This window comes from Hippocampus comes, unplaced genomic scaffold, assembly GCF_001891065.2.
Source record: "Hippocampus comes isolate QL1 unplaced genomic scaffold, H_comes_QL1_v1.1 scaffold80, whole genome shotgun sequence".
In the NCBI taxonomy this organism is placed as follows: domain Eukaryota; kingdom Metazoa; phylum Chordata; class Actinopteri; order Syngnathiformes; family Syngnathidae; genus Hippocampus; species Hippocampus comes.
In genome coordinates, this window is record NW_017806164.1 from 1,328,982 (window position 1) to 1,348,947 (window position 19,966).

A 19,966-nucleotide genomic window follows, 5' to 3' on the forward strand; every position below is an offset into this window, starting at 1 on the left:
CCCGTATGGCATTTCGGTAATGTTAAAACTCATCAAGATAGTCATTAGATGCAGTCTGCTGTGTCGTATGGAGGAGATTCAGGATTATGGGCATGGTGTCTTTGTGTAGATAGGATTAAAGCTCTATAAGGAGATCATAATAATATCATCCATACAGACGGAGAAGATGCATGCACAAGGACAGGCTGAAAAACAGCATCGGCACTCACTCGCCACAACAATTGTCATGAGATTCAATACAAGAGCTGTATATCATCAAGTCTGCCATTTGGAATGCTTAAGTTTGACACTCATGATGCCCTATTATAACTGAACCAAAAATAGAAATCCATCCATTTTTCAATAACCACATATTCGGTTCAGGGTAACGTGGAGCTGGAGCCACCGATACAATGCTGTTTTCCATCACTGGAAATTACACTGATGAGCACTTTGTTTAATGAATGTCTCATGGACATTGCCCCCGATTTTTTTTTTTTTTTTTGGGAGATGACATTTTTCATAAAGCTCTTGTATTTAATTTACATAGGTTGTGCAAGTAATGAAGTGGCGAGTGCGCTCTAGTTTTATGGACATGAATTTATTTCTACAGATACCAATGACAAAAACACAACGAATCATTTTTCAATTGATATTTTACAAGGGAAATATATTCCTATGATTACCTGCCCCTATGCATTTACCATATTAAAACAGAGCACCATAAGTACAAGTTCTGGCATTATAATGACAACAATGGCAAAGTTCCTCTGCAGTCCTCTCCCTGAAAGTTGCATTACAATCCAAAAACAGTGGCATATGATTAGCAATGAACTTGGTCTGCCCCTAAATAATCTATTTTATCCCTCTAAACTAAATTATCCTTGCTACTCTTAAATCATTAGATTAACCCGAACGCAGTCTGATAGGTGAGATAACAACATACACTTCAATGCTGCTGCTGTAAACAACCCGAAACGGCTCATGGTTGGACATGCACATAATTTTTGACATGCTGAAGAGAGGTAACTCAACAAGATGAATCCTGTTGTGAAATGTTTGTTAAAATACAAATAATAACTGTGGCACAATTATATCTATGACACTATTCGAAAAAAACGGTAGATCACTGAGAGATCAAGTTCATAAAGTAGCTGAGTTGAAACTATAAACGGTAGCGACATGACAAAAAAAAGGAAACTGTTTGCTTGCCTATCTCAGCCTGCGTGCAAATCGACTTGCTACACTTACATTTAATTGGTTAAAAAAAAATGAGGATGTACAATACGTGCACATTTGTAAACGCTGTTGTGTGTTATGTTAGTGTTTCAAAGAGGCGGATAGTAAACGAGAACGTCAGGGTCGCAGACGCTGAACGCGGAGGCTCCAGCGGAAGAGATCTCTTTCTCACAATCCAGGAGAGAGAAGTCGGGGCTGAAACAAATCTCGATCTGACCCAAAACCTGCACATCAGTATTCTAGAAAACACATCAAATATTGAGTTGAACTCAAGAGCTCACTCTGAATTCCGTTTGTAGTGACTCCAACATTCAACAATTGGCTGTTTGACGCTCATACCTCAGCTGGATGGACACATTGTATCTTGGGTGTGACGCCATAGAAGTTTTCAATGACTCCTTCGATTTGTGAAAGCTACAAAATGACACAGAAGGGGAACAATCCATCAATGCATCGTGCCACATCACCCCAAAAAAAAAGTATTGGTGATTGTTATACATTCCAATACATTAAACTGTTAACAGAAATACTCACCTTGTAATAATTTGCAGATGGGATGATGTCAAATTTCCTCAGCATGCTACAAGAACAGGGGCACAGGTGGACAAATATCATCTACTGAGAAGGGTGTCGAGTGAAACTTGTTCCAGTTGATGTGTGAGTTTTCAATACCTATCCAAGTCCACTTTATGGTACAGTTCCAGCGCCTTGCCGAAGTATTTGTGCTGACTGTTTAGCGCGGGTGCTTTGGCAGCACAGGTGCCATGTTTGTACCATTCGTACTTCCTGTGGCAATAGAGTTTAGCATTTACTTTGGGGACGTAAAAACAAATCACGCGCACAAAGACACACGCGAGGTGATGGACCATTATCTCGGACAACAACAAATATTCCATCTTTAACCATTTAAATAACTGAAATTTCTGATGAATGTCAGTTAAAGGAAAGAAACAAAGAAAAACTTTGACTGATCTCCTCACCAAAATCCAGATGATGCAGGTTTCAGTAAATCGGGCCAAGAGCGCTCCATGTCTGGAAGCAGGTCCTTGAAAATAAATGAAAATATGATTGTCATTATGACTTTTTTTTACACTGACAAAGGACAACAAAATACCTCTATTTCAGATGAGTTGAAATGCCATGATGCGTTGCAAAGATTCCCTTTATCGGGCCTGCAAAAGGACAGCATATATTAAAAAAAGGGTTACGATTATTACGGCCCCTTATTCCCTTCTTGAACATGTGAAGCAACTTAAATACAGAGAACAACAACCTAAACGCAACCTTATGACGGATTTTTGACCCCCTAATACAGCAAAACTCCATATTTTAAAGTGGCCTTTAAAATGTGCAACCATCCTGTTCTCTTATTTGCATCTTGATATGACACATCAGCAAAGTGGCTGGATTATCTCGGAAAAAGGAAAAATGCCCGCTAACACAATTTTTGTCATATTTATGAACACTTTTAATGATAGGGACAAATAAAGGATATCTAATCTAATAAATATGCCTTTTGTGTACATAGGAAGCAATGTTATAAGCATCCATGCACAACTGGGTGTTCTCATTTTAAGATTTATGGGCTAAACAGATTAATGGCCAACCCATCTAGTTTCCATTTGTTTCCTCTTCAGCAGAACACACTTCTGTATGCAAGTATCACACGCACGCACACATACTCCACTGACCAGAATCCATGGAGTGTCCAGTAGCTGATGTTCGGATGATGACAGGACTCGATCTGAAATTTGTCACAACCATTCGATCTCAAAGCGCACTTTAATGCTCACAGTTGCGCATTAAAATTACTGACAGGAATCTACACATTTAACCTGCAGTGGAATTGTCACATGCGGACAACACTACAAAGAAACATTCATCCTGTGAGGGGTTCAAAACGGCACACGTCAGCGCCATCGTAATACCAACACAGCATTAAAAGAAGCCAACACATAGCAAGTTAAGGGTTAAGACACTGCACCACCGTGTTGTCACAATCAAAACCACACAGCCTCATGACTGAAGCGTCACATGACCTCACGAGTTTAAAAGTTGAGTCAGTGGCAAAGCTCGTCGGAAAATTTACATTTGCCACTTGCGAGCGGCAGAGATTAAGGAGGTAAATCATTAACAGCTTTGCATCAAAAGAGCCAGCATTAATATGCTGAACATATTTTCTACTAAAAAGGCTGAAGGAAACTCACAGAACAGAAAGTGTTGGGCCAGTGGTGGGTGAGGATGAGTTTGGTCCACATGTGTCTGGGGAAAAAAAAACAAACACCACACATACAATTCTGAATAAAGTTAGGAGCTCTTAACAGGCAACAATGCAATGAATGACGGTGTTTTCCTGTACTTACGGAGGCGACATAGCAAAGGCAGAGACCGCTGCCAGACACAGCAAAAGATGACACCTGAGACTCATAGTGGATCTTCAAAACAAGAAAGACTGTGAATGAAGAATTGTTTATGACTTCACATCAAACGTCTAAACAGGACAAAGATATCAGATATATCAAACACACTCCCTGTCTTAAAACTACAGAAAAAAGCAATCAGAATAATCAATCTGTCTAAATATATAGAACCCACAAATCCACTATTCATCAAATCAAATACAATGAAATTCTATGACCTGGTTGACTTCAAAATTGCCCAATTAATGTATAAAGCACATAACAATCTCCTTTGTCAAAATATCCAGAAGCTTTTTGAAATCAGAGATAGTTGTTATAATCTAAGAGGTATTAATCAATACAAAAAATCCAGAACAAGAACAAACATCAAGCAAAGGTGTGTATCAGTAATAGGAGTTAATCTGTGGAATAAGCTTGAGATGGATCTGAAAATGAGTAAATCGTTGGACGAGTTCAAAAACAAATTTAAAAGATTAGTACAAAAAAACTACATAAAACAAAGTTAAGAAGATAAATTTTACATACTGGTACTTATAAAACATAGTAATACTATGGTTTGTTCTTGTTCTGGATTTTGAACAACTTATTGAATGTATTCAAGAAATGCAGTATATATAATCAATATGAGTCATTTGATATAAAAAGTAGAAAGAACAATTATACATATATACAAACCGAAAGGTGTATCAATAGATAAGTATAGTACACAAAAGGGTAAAAGTATTTGATGAAAATTAGATTTCTTCCTTTTCTTTGGTATTGGAAATGATCAGTATACATTATTGCACAACAAGGGGTAGGACTAGATAAGTTCTTCCTACTCCTTTGAACATATAACTGTGATGATGTTTGTATTACTTACTTTCACTTTTATTTTCCTTACATAATTTTTGTTTGCATTTTGTCATGTTATTGTATGTTTTATATATGTTCAATAAACAATCAATCAATCAATCAATCAATATATATCAGACGTGGATTTCTCATTAGATAAATACAGGCTACTGCCTAGGGCAATTTGCACTTTTTTTGCTCAAATGACACAAGATAAATAAACACCAGAGTTCTCAGTTACTCAGTACTTGAGTAGGCTTTTCATTGAATACTTATTTACAATTACTCAAGAACCTCAGGATAAAGATTAGATTAATAACTTCTTTAAATCTTTGCAATACACTGTTATTCCTCATCCCCAAAAAACGCAAAGGAAATGAAAACAGGTAGTGCTGTAATCATGGGGGTTGGGGGAAGGGGTGTAATAAGGAAAACATGGATTCCGTGAGAACGAAATCACCCATGTTCGTTATAACCCATGTGATGTCCAAACAACTCAGTATGATGTGCAGTTCAACCACAGCAATAATTATTGAAAATATTTGAAAAAATATATTTTTTAAATTGTTCAAATAATACCTCTGACATTAAATCGAGCATTCATGCATTTAAAAATACATCAATGCTCAGATTTCATCAGACATGATTGTCTTATATTTATTGGCCATAATTTGTAAGTCGGGCAAAGGTTCGAAGTTCAACGCTAAACCCACGACTACACACAATACATGAAATTCGAACGCTTTGTGACTCACCCCAAACTCATTCCCCTCAATTTCGCGTTGGAAGAAGTCACATCAACTTACTTTGTCTTATGTGGCGAAATTGCTTCGTGAAGGCTGCCGACTTTTGTCAGCTCATGTTCATGAACGACTCGGGGATGTTGCGGCAGGACTTTGCTTCAGTAGCGCCTGTGGTTGTTTACGTTATTTTATATACTTCCGCCTTTTGCCAACCGGCTCAGCCAATCACGGGTGCCGTCAAGCACATGCTTGGTCACGTGGTAAAACTGTCACTCCCTTTCATGCCCGCCAGCACGTCTGCTATTTAATACATGCATGCACGCGACGCAAGACAGTGTTAGCTGCGCTTGACATCATTACGTCCATAGCAAGAGGTGTATTCCTAAATTCTGCGTTTACAAAGACAACACGGAAGAAAATGGATGGATTGATAGAATTTACAGTGGTGCAATTATGCAGTGCATAACAGTGGAGAGCCCCTCTCAACCGTTTTCAACAGTATCTTTCCCAACATATATCGAGCCCGTATTTTACATAAGAAAAAACTCAGTCACAAGTACAGTATGTACACAAGAGACAACTCTCAACGTTTCAGTTTCTCAGATTTTGCTATTTATAGGAACCTGCTTGAGTAGAATTTAAAACGAAATTGTGTTTTAAATGGCAAATGGAATGCATGATAGCGCTTTATCTACTCTACACCAGGGGTCCCCAACCGCCGGTCTGTGGACCGCTTCCGGTCCGCGGGGCATTTGGTACTGGGCCGCACAATAAGAACTTAACATTAATTCCGTTGTATTTATTTTGGAATACGAAATATATTTTATTTTGAAAAATTACGAGATTCTCTGTTACATCCGTCTGTGTCACTCTTGACGCACGTCAAACAACGCTTTTCCGTCACGTGACTGATTACGCTAAAAACAAAACGCTGGAGCTTGCTAAATTAGTAAAATAAACTGCTGGAGATCGCAAATGACGGCGACCTTAAAAGTACGTTCAAGACAACAACTCTGCCGGTGTTCTGGATTCAAGTTATGGCTGAATACTCTGAGATCGCCACAATAGCACTGTTGCTATTTCCGACATGCTACCTGTGTGAGGCGGGGGTTTTGTGCAGCAGCGGCAACTAAAACAAAATTACAAAGTAGACTCGACATAAAGCACACACTTTAGGTGTCATTGTCTCCTATTACCCAAAATATATATATATATATTTTCATCAAATATGATGCAGGTTTGACACTGCAAAGTAGAATGCAGTATAATATAGTTATTAAATATGCAGTACAATAAACAACAGCGAAATCTACAGTCACCTGAATGTAAATTATGGCTCCCTTTTATACATTGTCTCTTTCACAAATCCATGTTCATCAGACAGGCTTGATTAAATGTATGAATTGCCATGGGGCTCTTATTAAATTAATGAGTCATTATGATCTAATGTGCAAAATTAAACTTGTCTGGAGAGCAGAAAGCGAGAATCATTCACTTAGCTCTAATATGTCACAAGGGACTGGCTGAAAATTACCAGCACTTAGCTACCATAGAGCTTTAACTGACCAACTTGTCATCATGTATTAAAAATAGAACTGGGATGTGTTGTCACAGTTCTAGCTTCTGGCCAACAGGGGGCTCTTTTTAACTCACTTCAGGTGTTAACCATTTGTAGCAAGCGCTTGTTACCTTTTTGAGGATATTTTACTGTGTTTTCTGACTAAGTTAAAAAAAAAAGTGGAAGATAGTTAATTAGTGGTGAGTCATTTTAGCCTCGTGTGACCGCCATGTCAGGTGTAGGCCAAGTTGTAACTATAGCTTGTTTTATAAATAAGCACTGGCTGAAGTTCAGCATGCAACATGTTGTCTTAAGACATATCAGTACTTGTTAAAATGTGGAGAGGAAAATCCAAGCTGACACTGATATCACATTAGACTAATGCCAAAATCGTTCGAGTCATTTTTACATGTCACATTACGACTGTGTACTTTAGATTCTCAGTCATTCAGGTCTTGTTAAAAACTGACAACTGGACTCTTCTTGTTTGTAGAACTCATAATGTTTTTTTTTTCTTTAGATTTTTTTCAAAATTCCAGGAGAAAGAAACAATAAGGCCAAATTATACAGAAAAATATACAATAATGAAATTAAAATACTAATAGGGACGAAAGTCGTAGTATACTGCGAGAAACAAAAAAAGCATAATTTTAAAAGAAAAAAGTCACCTAGCAACATATGGCTGCCTGCATGTAGCTCTGGACTGATGAGGGGATTGTTTAACTAAGGTAATGCAATTATATTTAATTAATATGAAGTACATTTTTTTGTTGTTGTTAAGAAATCATAATTCAATATTTTTTTTTTCTTATGGGTCCAGTAAACTGTATGATGCAGTTCAAAATGTAGCTTGGATCATGTTTTTAGAAAAATAACATTTCATTGAATATCCCTAAACAGCATCTCTCGGATTGTCCACATGGTGCAGGCCAGCTTTGGAGAGTGTGTCGGCCATTTATCACGGGCTCTTAAACTCACATGCCACAAATACTAACAAAATGTGATGATCAAATAAAACGAATGGTTAGAATAGCTCTGAGTCTTGAAGGATCCTGGTTATATATAGGCACCTCTCTCTCCATTTAAGGCCTTGGGGAGAGGCAGGTGGGGGTCCGTTGGAGACGCTGGTGGCTTACTTGGTCTGGGACAGGGTTTAGGCTCCCCCGTGGATTTTGACTGACAACTGAAGTTGCTGCTAAGGAAATCACAAAGGGTGAGAAAAGCTTTGTCAAAACGTTCTAAACCTTTTTTTTTTGTCTTTCTCATCTTCAGAATTGTAATATATTAGTCTTCCAAATTGGAGGGAAGCAGGTGTGAACATCCTGGAATTTTTCTGGCCTTTTTCTATCTTGTATACATTGTTTAAGATCTTAAAAATACTGTAATGCCATTTGAACCTAATGGGATTTTGTTAAAGCATCTTAAACATTGGATGTATGGTGTTTCATCCAGTGGAGGACTATCACATGTTTGTACAGTTTTAGCTGAGCATTGTTGAGGTTTACAGTTACAGGGATAGAGGCTCAGGTGTCATACTGGACAGTTGTACTTTTACAGTGATGGCCAGAGGCGATGCACTGACATGAGAAATTTCCTTTCAGTTGACTTCAATTTCAAAGCGCCAACAGGACAGTCTTATTTGTTGTCTTATCAAACACTGAACAGTGAAGTGAATAAATAAGGCATACCAAATCAAACAAAGCTGTCACGTGTATTGACTCGATAATTTGTTGGCATCAAGTACTCCCCTCATATTGGATTTTGAGGTGAAGGGTTATGATGACAAATTTCTGTTTGATCTGCGTACTTGATTGACAGGATTGAGTGACGCTAGACACTTTTAGTTCGAGATGGGTGAATGAATGGCAACTCCAAGCTGGGTTAGACGTGTCACAGATGTGGAAACAGCTATTTTCAAGAGTAGTATATCCTGAGTAGCATTGAAGAGGGATGAGAGATCAGAATCAGTTCAAGTGTCAGCATAATACGTGGTTCACTTAAGTCATAGTCATTGTGCAGTGTCACTATGTCTGCATGATGCAAGAAATACACGTGAAATACGGCACATTATCATTTGCCCATAGTAACAAAATGATCCTTTCGGAACAAAATTGATATTCACAGTTCATAAATGCTAAGGTTCGTTTTTCGCGGTTCGTTTTTTCGCGTTTCGTTTTTCGCGGTTCAATAATCGCGGTTCGTTTTTCGCAGTTGGTTTTTCACAGTTGGTTTTTCACGGTTCATTATTCGCAGTTCGTTTTTCACGGTTTACTATTCGCAGTTTGTTTTTCGCGGTTCACTATTCGCGGTTCGTTTTTCACGGTTCACTATTCGTGGTTCGTTTTTCACGGTTCACTGTTCGCGGTTCGTTTTTCGCGGTTCACTATTTGCGGTTCCTTTTTCGCGGTTCACAATTCGCGGTTCGTTTTCCGTGGTTCCTTTTTCGCGGTTCACGATTCGCGGTTCGTTTTTCGCGGTTCGTTTTTCACGGTTCACAAACGAACAAGAAACAATGAATGAACGACGAACGAACAAACTAACAACGAACGAACGAACAACGAACCCCGAAATTTTTCCCGTCAACTCTTAAAAAAATCCGTCAATGGTGGAAAATTGTCGGTTAATGTACCCTCTGCAGAAACAGAAATATAAAAGATGTTAATGTTTTTACAGTCTTGTTTAACTTAGATTTCGATACAAAAGACAGGCTTTAATTTGTTATCATAAATCACCCCTCCTCCTCCCGACTCCTCAGAAATAAAATATGAAATTTCGGGTTTGCTTCGGGCTCGGGCCTGCAAATCAAGTTAATTGGTTGGGCTCGGGCCGGGTCGGGCTTTAATAACCGCTGAATTTTTTTAGGCCAATCTTACCTCTAGACTGTGAGGATAATCGTTCCTGTGTTGCCAACAGGTCACGATCCGCCGTGTCACCATGTGGGGGTTGATCAAGCACGGGAATTACAACCATGACTACTACCATAAACAGAGCCAGTATGTGGTTAAAGAATACAGCAGGTACAGGATAATTACAGGTTGGAATGCTAATTTGCATGAAAGCAAAGTTGTTCACGATTTAAATGATGCTGATAGCGTTCTCACTAATAGTCGTGCTCTTACAGTTGGAAGCTTTACCGGAAAATGAAGCCATACAGCTGAAGACCACAGAAATTCATTTAAATGCGGTTTCCAAGGCTACGTCAAGCAGAGATTGAATGTTTTTTTGGGGAGGGAATAGTTGTGTCCATCCTGACAGCCTATATTAAGAAGAAAAGGAGATCAAGTGTTGCTTTGAGCTCTTTGATTCCCTCACATGCATTCCTTGTGCCTTGAAACTCTGTTTAGTGTCTTGTGTTTGTTGTTGTTTGCTGTGATTCACTTCACTTCACTCTGGAAAAAAAAGGCTTTCCCTTACTCCTCACTTCGCTTCTCTCTCTCTTTCTTTTTAAATCTCTTGCTCCTATGTAGCATGTCAGTGCTCAAAGCTGTCAAATGGTGATTTTCTTTGTTGTGTTCGCTCCTCACATAGAGCTAATGTTCTGACACTCAAATCTGTTTTTAATTTAATTTCAATTTTTTTTTCTCAAAATATAAATATGAAGGGTCTACCAATGCAATATAAAATGCATATTTTAGTAGGCCGTTCGGCTAGGTGCAATATTTTGGAATTGATAGCTGAAGGGAACCCATCGAGGGTTGCAAAAGATAAATGATAAATCTGTTCTGAAGTGATTTCATTTTGTGTCTGTTGTTTAGCTCCGAGGAGACGGTGGATAGATATGAATATAAAACACGAGCTCACATCCAGGAAGTGGTAAGAACTCTCTCACTTCCTGTTTTTAAAATGATTTCAAAACTGGAATACAAAAAAAAAAACCTAAAACAAAAAATAACATCTACAGTATGTTGTACTCAGTACTTATGGGCATTCTTGATTTTCTATTTAGTTGAATATGAAGATGCCGCACAAGTACGTGCGAGAGGAGCCGATGATCAGGGGGCCATCCTTCCTGGTCCGACTCAGGTCTCACACCGTCTTTGAAAACACTCCAATCAACCTTTTTTGTACTGTGGAAGGCTATCCACTGCCTATTGTGAAATGGTGAGGTGAAGAAAAAAACAAAAAAACATCTGGAGTCCTCATCTAAAGTCACGATAAAGTTAGCATGTTCTCCCATTCTTTTGACTTATAGGTATAAAGATGGTATGATCCTGGACATGTCCTCTGGAAAGTATCTAGTCGAAGCAAAAGGAGGAGTCCACTCTCTGGAAATTACAAGGTACATTAAATAAGGACCATGCCATCACTTGGTTTGACGAACTGGTAAGAGTTGACTGGGTTTTGTAGAAAGCATATGACCACCTGAAAACCTCTGGGCCATACCTCATAATGACCGGATTCCGGTGTCCATTCAAGTCCGTTCAATAATGTTGCGTGCTGGGAGCATCACGCCGCATAGTTTGGTCAAGGGAGCATAATGTATTTGCTCCCTCCCCTCATGGGAAGCTCAGCTGTTCAAGTGCTGACCTCAGTGTTACTTGATCCTCAAAGATTCCTTCGGTCGAATCACCTTCAGATCCTTCTCTCTGTTACACAATTTATCACAGATGATCACACGCTTGGAGCAGATCAACGACATTCTCGCTGGCACCCCTTTGTAGGAAAAATATTCAGCCTTCATATGAACAGTAAAAGTAGTCAGATTTTTTTTTGGAAGGTTAACTTTAAAATATCGAATAATTATCACCTGGCAGCATGCAGAGCCACAATAAATCGCTAAATCACAACAACCCTCTTGTCTGCTTCAGGCCACTGTCAAACTGGAACTGGAGCACATGTTCAACATGCACACACTTATCCAGAGTTGCTGGGTAATACTTTTGTCCAGCCTCTGCCAGTGGCGTCAGTAATCTGGTCGAGAATATGCAGGTCTTAAATTGCTGCCTGGGTTGGAAATCTAATGAGAGCGCATAATAGGAGGAAGTCATTAAGTCATGATCTGCTTAGGTCAAGTTCACATTCCAAGTTTGTTTTATCCAAGTGTAACGATGATTGTCATGTGGTTTTATTTATGTTGTTGTTATTGTTTGTTTTTGATTTTGTTGCAGATGTTCAACTGATGATACAGCCATGTACACAGTTATGGCTGGTAACATCCATGGACAAGCGACAAGTCAGGCTTCTGTTATTGTGAAGAGTAAGTCAACCAGCGTTATATGAGCAGCGTTTAAACATCTATTTCAACCAATCACCTTTTTCCATGCATTGCTACGTATTACTGGTTCACCATTACTTGAATTTTTTTTTAACTTATGTAGGGTACAAGAAAGAAGAGTTTTGCCCGTATGGATGGATGCCTTATGGTATGTGTCACAATTAGCTCATCGGAAGTTGTTAAGGCAGTGGATGATGATTTTTTTTTTCTTTGTATGGGTCAGAGAAAAGAAAAACATTTCAAATTTGGGTGATGAGCTGAAAGTTAGTGAAACCCAGTTTTGTAATGATCAGAATTGAATGTCCACGCAACCTATCTTCTTGGCATTTTACTTTTTTTTTTTTCAACTCTTTTTTTTCTCGCAGTTGCAGTGCTTCCAAAGATCCAATTCACTAAAATCCACATTACCTTTACGGATAAGTTTGGACCGGTGTTTGCTTCTGAAGGAGATTCTGCTACTCTGACTGCCAGTATGACCCTTGAACCCAACCTGGCCAACCTGCAACCTGAGGCCCAGTGGTACAGAGATGGTAATTGTTTACTATTCTGTGTTGTTTAATTTTTAATTTTTTTTAAGTTAGCTGCTTTACTTGATTGCATTTCTTTCGACGTGTCTCCTTTCCAGACACTCGTTTGTTTGATTCGAAATGGGTCAAAATTGAAACGGGGCGAGGAGTCAGCACCTTGACTCTTCCTCACCTCTACAAAGAAGACGAAGGCTTATATACACTGCGCATGGTGACGAAAGGAGGCGTTGCAGAACACAGTGCATTTGTCTCTGTTGCAGGTGAGGAATGGCGAACTCAGGAATTCTTTGTCAATATTCCACTTTCCGGACATTTCGGATAATTTGTCACTTGGAAAGGCCCTTTTTCTATTCCGATTGCACAAAGCAAGACCCGTAGCGGCATGTTTGGATACATTTGTTACAGAAAAACTTTAGGGATGAACGAGACCAGACTGAATGAAATCTCTTCAAAAGAGTAGAATTATCGAATCCCAGTTGCCCAGTGTTTACTGTTGTTACTAAAGCATGCATACAAACAATGATGAAATCAATGTCCCCTTATCGCTTGCTGCGTAGATGGTCCTCCCCCAGTTTCTGGTGCACCTGGTGCTCCAATGGACATAACCATTCACGATGCCAACAGAGACTATGTCATCGTGTCATGGAAGCCTCCCAATACAACGACAGAGGGTCCAATCCTGGGATACTTTGTGGACAAGTATGGCCACATTTATTCCTCTCTTGTTCTGTTTCATTATAATTCAAGTTTGTTTGTTTTTTTACATTCACCTTTTCAGAAGTGAGGTCGGCACTGAAAACTGGAATCAATGCAACGATCAGCCCTTTAAGATCTGTAAATATCCAGTGGCCGGCCTGTTTGAAGGACATTCGTACTGCTTCCGGGTCCGAGCCGTCAACGCCAAAGGAATCAGCAAACCTTCCCGCATGTCTGAGCCCATTGCTGCACTGGACCCGACTGAATTTGAGAGGCTGCACAGTAAGTGGCACTGGAAATGCTCAGATTAATGTCACATGGGAGACTTGATTGACCAGTATCAATTTCTGGTATAAAAAACAAAAAAAAACAGTTTGACAAATATACAAATAATCTAAAATTATGAAAGGCTGAAGAACAAAATATATGCTTCAGCAGTTCGCAGTCGTTTATATGATTTTACAGTTACGAATACATGAATAATGATTTTGCTGTACATGTGGAAAGTAATCTGAGAAATATAATACAACAAAGTGTTATACCGCTACTTGTGCATGTGTCCAAATATTACTAAGATTGATATAAAATACAAAAAATTCAGGCATCAGTTTGCAAATGCTGAAATGATAGTCATGTTTTTTTCCTATTCCATGAAGCTAAAAAACTTGGAGGGAAGCTGGACGTTGTCTCTTACCATGATGAAGAAGAAGGTGTGTTCATTGACTTACTGTATAATTCCGTCTTGTACATTGCTGGTAGTGAATTTGTGTGCACTTACATCCTGTATGTCTGTGTACAGCTGAAGGAAAACCTCCAGGTTCTCCATCAGGGGTCTGCGCATCGGAAACTGACAGGACTTATGTTGTTCTGAGTTGGAAAGCTCCAGCAAAGTCCAGCAAAGCTCCCATGTGGTACTACATAGAAAAGGTGAGAGAGTCATTTGTTTTCTATTGACGACAAACTTACCTGACCGTTGACCACTGCTAACTTAATGCTGTCTAATGTCCGATCCTCCTCAAAAACGTGATTATTGCATTGCATTGACAGAAAACAACTATCCAATAGTGCATCTTTGGCTATCTCTTTTCACCGCAGACCATGGCAGACAGCGACGCGTGGCAGCGCGTTAACACTCCGGTCCCAATTCGCTCCCCTCGCTATGCTGTCTTTGACCTGTCAGAGGGTAAACAGTACAAATTCAGAGTCGTTTCCACAAACATGTACGGAACCAGTGAGCCATCGGAACCAAGTCGACCTATTGAAACCCAAGAACTTAAAGGTCGTTAATTGTGTTCATCTTAAACTGTCTTGTCTTTTTCGTTGATGTGATGACGTTTGTAATGCTGTTGCTTGAATTCTTTGGCTTCAGGTGTGCCTTCAGCTCCCGGCCAGGTGATTGCAACTCGGGAAACCGACACCACCGTCCTCATCCAGTGGACTCCGCCAAAAGAACCCAACAGTTTGATTGGCTACTACATCGACCAGTGTGTGAAGGGGTCCAAAGACTGGACCTCAGCCAACCACAAACCGCACAAGAGCACTAAGTATGTTTGAAGTAAAAATCTCAGGCAGACCACTGTTTTTGCATTTCTCACAGTTGTTTAATTTTGATCAGATTCTGTGGGCAAACCCAAGTGATGTTGTCATGACAGGTTTGTGGTTAGCGGTCTTACAACAGGAGAAACCTACGTGTTCCGTGTACAGGCTATCAATGAGATTGGCCTCAGTGAGGAGTCCCAGGAGTCTGCGCCTCTAACTGTCAAGGCTGCCCTCAGTAAGTATTTCTTCATTTTGAAATGAAAGTGCAGTTAATTCTTCCCTTTTGTTATTTCTTGACATTTTAGAATTCACGATTGAATCTTTTGCCTAGCCACGCCTTCTGCTCCTTATAAGATTGCTCTGGTGGACTGCGACGGACATTCAATGGTCTTGAATTGGAAGAAGCCCCTTCACTCCGGAGGATCACCTATTAAGGAATATTACGTGGATAAAAGATGCAGTGGAACAGAAATGTGGAGGGAGATCAATATCCCACCTATCGCTGAAAGACTTTTCAAAGTAACGTCTAATAAAACTAGATGAGTAAAAAAACCAAACACCCCCCCCCCAAACCCCCCTTTTTCTTTACTAAGAGCAAGAAGCTGTTCATTTGCATGCAAATTGTAATACCTTTGGGGCTAACTCTCTCTGTTTGAGGGTTGAGAGTGGCTTTCCCATCTTAGAGGATAAGAACATCTTTGACTGTCGTGACAATGGCACTGCATTCACTGACAGGTGGAGGGTTTGACAGAAGGCGCAGTGTATCAGTTCCAAGTGTATGCGGCCAATCTTATTGGCTTGGGACCAGCATCCAAACACTCAGCCGACTACACTTGTGAAGCCTGGACAATGCCTGAGCCAGGTTAGCTGGGGTGTTTGTTCTACTTTGAAATGGAGAGAGAATATGTAAATAAAGTGTCTGTGATAATTTTTGTTGTTGTTTAAATCTTTTTTCCTTGTGCTGTGCTACAGGCCCTGCTTATGATCTGACTTTTTGTGAGGCTAGAGACGATTCTGTGGTGCTTGAATGGCAAAAACCAGTCTACATTGGTTCTGGACCAATCACTGGTTATCATGTGGAGTATGCTAAGAAGGGCACTAATGAATGGACTACAGCCAACGAAACGGCCACCAAGCAATGCTTCCTTAAGGTAAGGATCTTGTAATGTGGTTTATATTGTTGCTTTTTGGACTTTCTTTCGGAAGTAACAATAATGTTATTTTAATATGTTGTCAATAATACTTATTTATTTGACTTTATTTCTACTCGGTCTATGATAGTAATGAACTGGATGCCAATGCTCGTAATGAAATATTATGGTTGCTTCTCTTACAGTCTTGATACGTGCATCCATCCATCCATCCATTTTCTAAGCGGTTTACTTCACAAGGGTGGCGGGGTTTACGTGGATTATCGTTTTTTGCGATTATTGAGTGTGCCTCACTGATCTGTCATTTACCTGTGTCACACCGCTATCTAGTGCACAAAGTTGGGAATTGCATGTTGGTTCTGACAGACTCTCACCCCCACCCCTCTCTTTCCCACCCACCCCCTGCCACTTACTGAGGAGATGCCAGAGAGCAATAAGGATCTATTAAGTACAGTACAGCCTCCTTATGCTTAATTGCGCACCTATTATGAAAAAGAGGCATTTGTGTGTGTGTGTGTGTGTGTGTGTGTGTGTGTGTGTGTGTGTGTGTGTGTGTGTGTGTGTGTGTGTGTGTTAAAATCTTCAAAAACAAAAAAGGCATCCCAAGGATATTTTTCCATCACCTTTCAGCAACACTTTTTTGTTTGTTTGTTTCCTAGGTGACAGGTCTGGAAGAGGGCTGCACCTATGACCTCAGGGTGCGTGCTGTCAATGATTCAGGTGTAGGCACGGCCTCAGTGAACTCCGACCCTGTCACTGCCAAGGCTTTGCCAGGTAAGGTTTTAAATAGCCTTCAGTCCTTTTTCTTTGGGCTTGCTTACATTTCAGAACAACAACAAAAAATCAAAACATTGAAAGCAAACCCCATTAAAATGTAAGCACATGCTGTGTTGTTGTCAGATAAGGGCAGCACAGTGAAACTATTCCAGATGATGGTTGTGTTTTCTTTGTGTGTGATGTAGGCTCCCAGGAGGTGTCCTGCTGTGTGGATAAGAAGACGGGTGACATTGTTTTCACGTTTGAGTCGTGCCAAATGAATGCAAACTCTCAGTTCGTCTGGAAGAAAGATTACGAAGAAATCACAGATTTCTCCAAAGGAGTTGATATTAAGACTGAAGGCAACAAGTAAGATCACACAATCACATTTTGAGACTTGTTACTCATCTGTCAGTCTTTTAATTGCCTATGTCTCTCTAATGCCTTACTGCACAGAACCCAGCTGATCTTGAAGAATGCAGAGAAAGAAGACTTTGGGATCTTCTCTGTCTCTGTCACCAACACAGATGGAGTTTCCGCCAGCCTTTCAATCAGCCCTGATGGTACGTTGTGTTTTTGTATTATCGTTTGTCAAACCCCATACAAAAATGAGCTCTCATTCCCGAAATAAGGTCATTTATTCATCTCAGATGTGAAAAGAATTATTTTTCATTCATTAAATTACTTTTACACTAGATAATTCAAGAGCCTGCCATATTTACTTGTAATGTAGTTTGTTAGAAACTCGTCTTCCCATGGCAATTCTTTCTCATACTTCACTCTGCAATAAATACTCTCATGACACTTTTCTCTTGACAGCCAAATAAATTTTAATAGACAGTGCATCTGCGGCATGGCACAAATGCCGGTCAGATCCTGATTTTTGTATCAGCGCACGGTTGGCTGTGCATATTTGCCAATTTGGTAGACCAGTCTCTGCCAAGCTGGAGTAGCAGCAACAGGAATGTTTTGGAGATTCGCCTGGTGAAGCTTATTTGCTGACAGAAAGTCGATCTAAAAATTATGCGTGCTCAGTCCGATCCTCGGCGATGGAAACTAGCTGTAGGGAATGGAATGGAATGTCACCTCACTGGCAGGGAAGGAAACTGAGCTGGTGCGTGAGGCAGAGAAGTTCCAAAGAGATATCGTCAGACTTGCCTTCCCACACACAGCTTGGGCTCTGGTAAACAGTCCTCTCGAGAGGGCTTGGACACTCTTCCACTCCGGAGTTGCCAAGGTGAGAGGCACTGAGCAGGTGTGGGCATACTTAGTGCGCCCTGGCTTGGCGCCTGTATGTTGGAGTTCACCCCGGTGGATGAGCCTCAAGCCGCCTTCGGGCGGGGGGATGAGTCCTGACTCAGTAGTTCAAAGTGCTCAACCTTTTTGGAGTCCTTGGCAGGTGTGCTGTAGAGCGCTACCCCTAGGGACTCCATCGTTCTGCTGGGCAATGTGCTCAATGTGGGCAATGAGAGTGAGACCTCCAAGTGTGTGATTGGGAGGAATGCACCCCCACTGGACTTCTGTGATCGTCATGGAGTGTCCATAACAAACACTAAAGCCCATATTTACAGAAATAGACAGATTGGTAGATTACTGTTTATTTTGTTGAGTTTTAGACCACGGCAAGGTTTATGGTACGAGTAATGTCTTTGTCTTTTTCCAGAAATGAAAAAGCTTGTGAAACACAGCTATGACGTCAGACACCCAAGTAGGTACCTTTGGCTGAATCCCTCATTTTTTTAAAAATGCATGTCTTTTAATAACTTATCCTTTGCTTTTGCCTGTCCTCCACCCCTTCTCTACGTTTATGCCTTAGTTCTGAAGCAATTCTTTTTTTGGATCCAAACACCCATTACCTGCTTTTGCATCACCACTATAACCACAATTCACTGCTGCGCCTCTTCTGACTCACCTCCCCTCTACTCTCCTATGAATGCTGAGCGACGTTGTCCTCGGGTGCCAAAATGCCAAAGAGAGAATGAAAGGCTGCTTTTTTTCCCCCCTCTTTTAACTGTTGTCCTTTTGTCTAGTCATCCCACTGAAGTCAGAGTTGGCCTATAAAATTTTGGAGCAAGGCAAAATGAGGTTCTGGCTGCAGGCTGAGGAGATTTCCCCCAACGTCACCTACAAATTCTTTGTTAACGACAAGGAAATGTCTGGAGCTGATGTAAGCCACAGTTTTAGTTTACAGCAATAGTTTAAAAAAGATATGAAAGAAGTTTGCTCTGGACAATGCACTATAAGGGTGATTCAGTAGGCTGCATTTTGTATGGATGATAAATAAAAAAGATCTCAGAGAGCTAGTCACAAAATAATTTGACAAAAGGATTACATTATTTCAGATGTGGCGTATAAAGCGGCTTTATTGTTTCACTCACTCTCTTTGCAGTCCATCAAGATGGGCCATGATGTGTCTGCGGGCGTCATTGAGTTGATCATGGACCACTTTGCTGAAGAGAATGAGGGGACATACACCTGCCAGATTATAGATGGCGGCGGCAAAGCACAGAGCTCACTGGTGCTCATTGGAGATGGTAAGAGGAGCGTGTGGACTCAATATAAGCGGCTCGTATTGTGCATAGATGGACATTATAGACTTGCGTTGCTGTTGAGTCCAATTAAACTCTGGTGTTAATTCAAACAGCACCGACATCTGAGACATGTACGCAGTCTTTCAAGTGAAAACTCATACTGCTTGTTTTCTGCTTGTGATGAGTTGTCTGGGCAGCGTAAATGATGACATTATGTAATATAAATATATGCCCTCTTCACTAAATAACTGTGTTTGTGTGTGTGTGTGTGTAGTTGCAGTTAAGCGCTATAATTAGTTTGAAATGGACAATTTTCGAAACCAGTGACTCCCAACTACAGTGCTGTGGCAGGCACATCAGTGTATTGCCCGACATCATCAGGTATATGCAATATGCAAAATCCTGTCACGATAAATGAACATAAATGAAGGTCTTGACACATCATAAGGAAGAGCATTAACAACACTGCCAAATTTGAAAATAAAAATGTCCATGTTTAGAATGACTCTTCAAAATTTTGAAAAAAAATCAACCCATTCTCTCCGCTCTCAAATACTGTGGGCGCGCACGCTGAATGTGCTGAAACCACGCCCCACTCAACTATGAATCACATGTCATTTCTACAACCTGGAAAACCTTGTCTGTAGATATTTGAGCTTTGAAAAACTATCCTCTTAAAGCCTCCGGTGGCTTTAAGAGGATAGGTGTCTCACCAGGTCGTCCTGGGGCTTTTCCACGCTGTGATAACAAGATGTTCGAATTATTTTTAGTCTCTTCA

The 19,966-nt window shown here is 40.3% G+C and overlaps 2 protein-coding genes across 6 annotated transcripts in view; one reads left to right on the forward strand and one right to left on the reverse strand.

Annotated features, from left to right (window-relative positions):
• Positions 1–281: 281 nt before the first annotated feature.
• rnaset2 (ribonuclease T2) lies at positions 282–5,415 on the reverse strand. Of its 5 annotated transcripts, none has more exons than XM_019895852.1 (10): positions 5,279–5,415; positions 3,582–3,653; positions 3,426–3,480; positions 2,910–2,962; positions 2,333–2,390; positions 2,199–2,263; positions 1,891–2,004; positions 1,753–1,798; positions 1,558–1,632; positions 282–1,457 (listed from the first exon to the last, which is right to left on the reverse strand). In XM_019895852.1, the coding sequence occupies exons 2-10, from the start codon at positions 3,644–3,646 to the stop codon at positions 1,308–1,310; spliced, it is 681 nt and encodes a 226-aa protein (XP_019751411.1). In that variant the 5' UTR covers positions 3,647–3,653; positions 5,279–5,415; the 3' UTR covers positions 282–1,307. The 5 variants fall into 5 exon arrangements, with proteins under 5 accessions (XP_019751411.1, XP_019751412.1, XP_019751410.1 ...); XM_019895853.1 differs by having other exon boundaries at positions 3,582–3,670; XM_019895851.1 differs by having other exon boundaries at positions 5,228–5,415.
• Positions 5,416–7,863: 2,448 nt separating this feature from the next.
• myom2b (myomesin 2b) overlaps positions 7,864–19,966 on the forward strand; it is a 39,766-nt gene continuing 27,663 nt past the window's right edge. Inside the window, exons 1-25 of the mRNA XM_019895848.1 lie at positions 7,864–7,986; positions 9,687–9,790; positions 10,529–10,586; positions 10,720–10,874; positions 10,966–11,052; positions 11,882–11,970; positions 12,092–12,136; positions 12,354–12,518; positions 12,614–12,775; positions 13,073–13,214; positions 13,294–13,493; positions 13,868–13,921; positions 14,011–14,138; positions 14,307–14,490; positions 14,581–14,755; positions 14,864–14,985; positions 15,082–15,269; positions 15,486–15,612; positions 15,723–15,901; positions 16,561–16,675; positions 16,864–17,026; positions 17,114–17,220; positions 18,321–18,365; positions 18,688–18,824; positions 19,047–19,191. Of these exons, the coding sequence (XP_019751407.1) occupies positions 9,708–9,790; positions 10,529–10,586; positions 10,720–10,874; positions 10,966–11,052; positions 11,882–11,970; positions 12,092–12,136; positions 12,354–12,518; positions 12,614–12,775; positions 13,073–13,214; positions 13,294–13,493; positions 13,868–13,921; positions 14,011–14,138; positions 14,307–14,490; positions 14,581–14,755; positions 14,864–14,985; positions 15,082–15,269; positions 15,486–15,612; positions 15,723–15,901; positions 16,561–16,675; positions 16,864–17,026; positions 17,114–17,220; positions 18,321–18,365; positions 18,688–18,824; positions 19,047–19,191 (3,055 nt within the window). The 5' untranslated portion in view covers positions 7,864–7,986; positions 9,687–9,707. The remainder of the gene's footprint in view (positions 7,987–9,686; positions 9,791–10,528; positions 10,587–10,719; positions 10,875–10,965; positions 11,053–11,881; positions 11,971–12,091; positions 12,137–12,353; positions 12,519–12,613; positions 12,776–13,072; positions 13,215–13,293; positions 13,494–13,867; positions 13,922–14,010; positions 14,139–14,306; positions 14,491–14,580; positions 14,756–14,863; positions 14,986–15,081; positions 15,270–15,485; positions 15,613–15,722; positions 15,902–16,560; positions 16,676–16,863; positions 17,027–17,113; positions 17,221–18,320; positions 18,366–18,687; positions 18,825–19,046; positions 19,192–19,966) is intronic.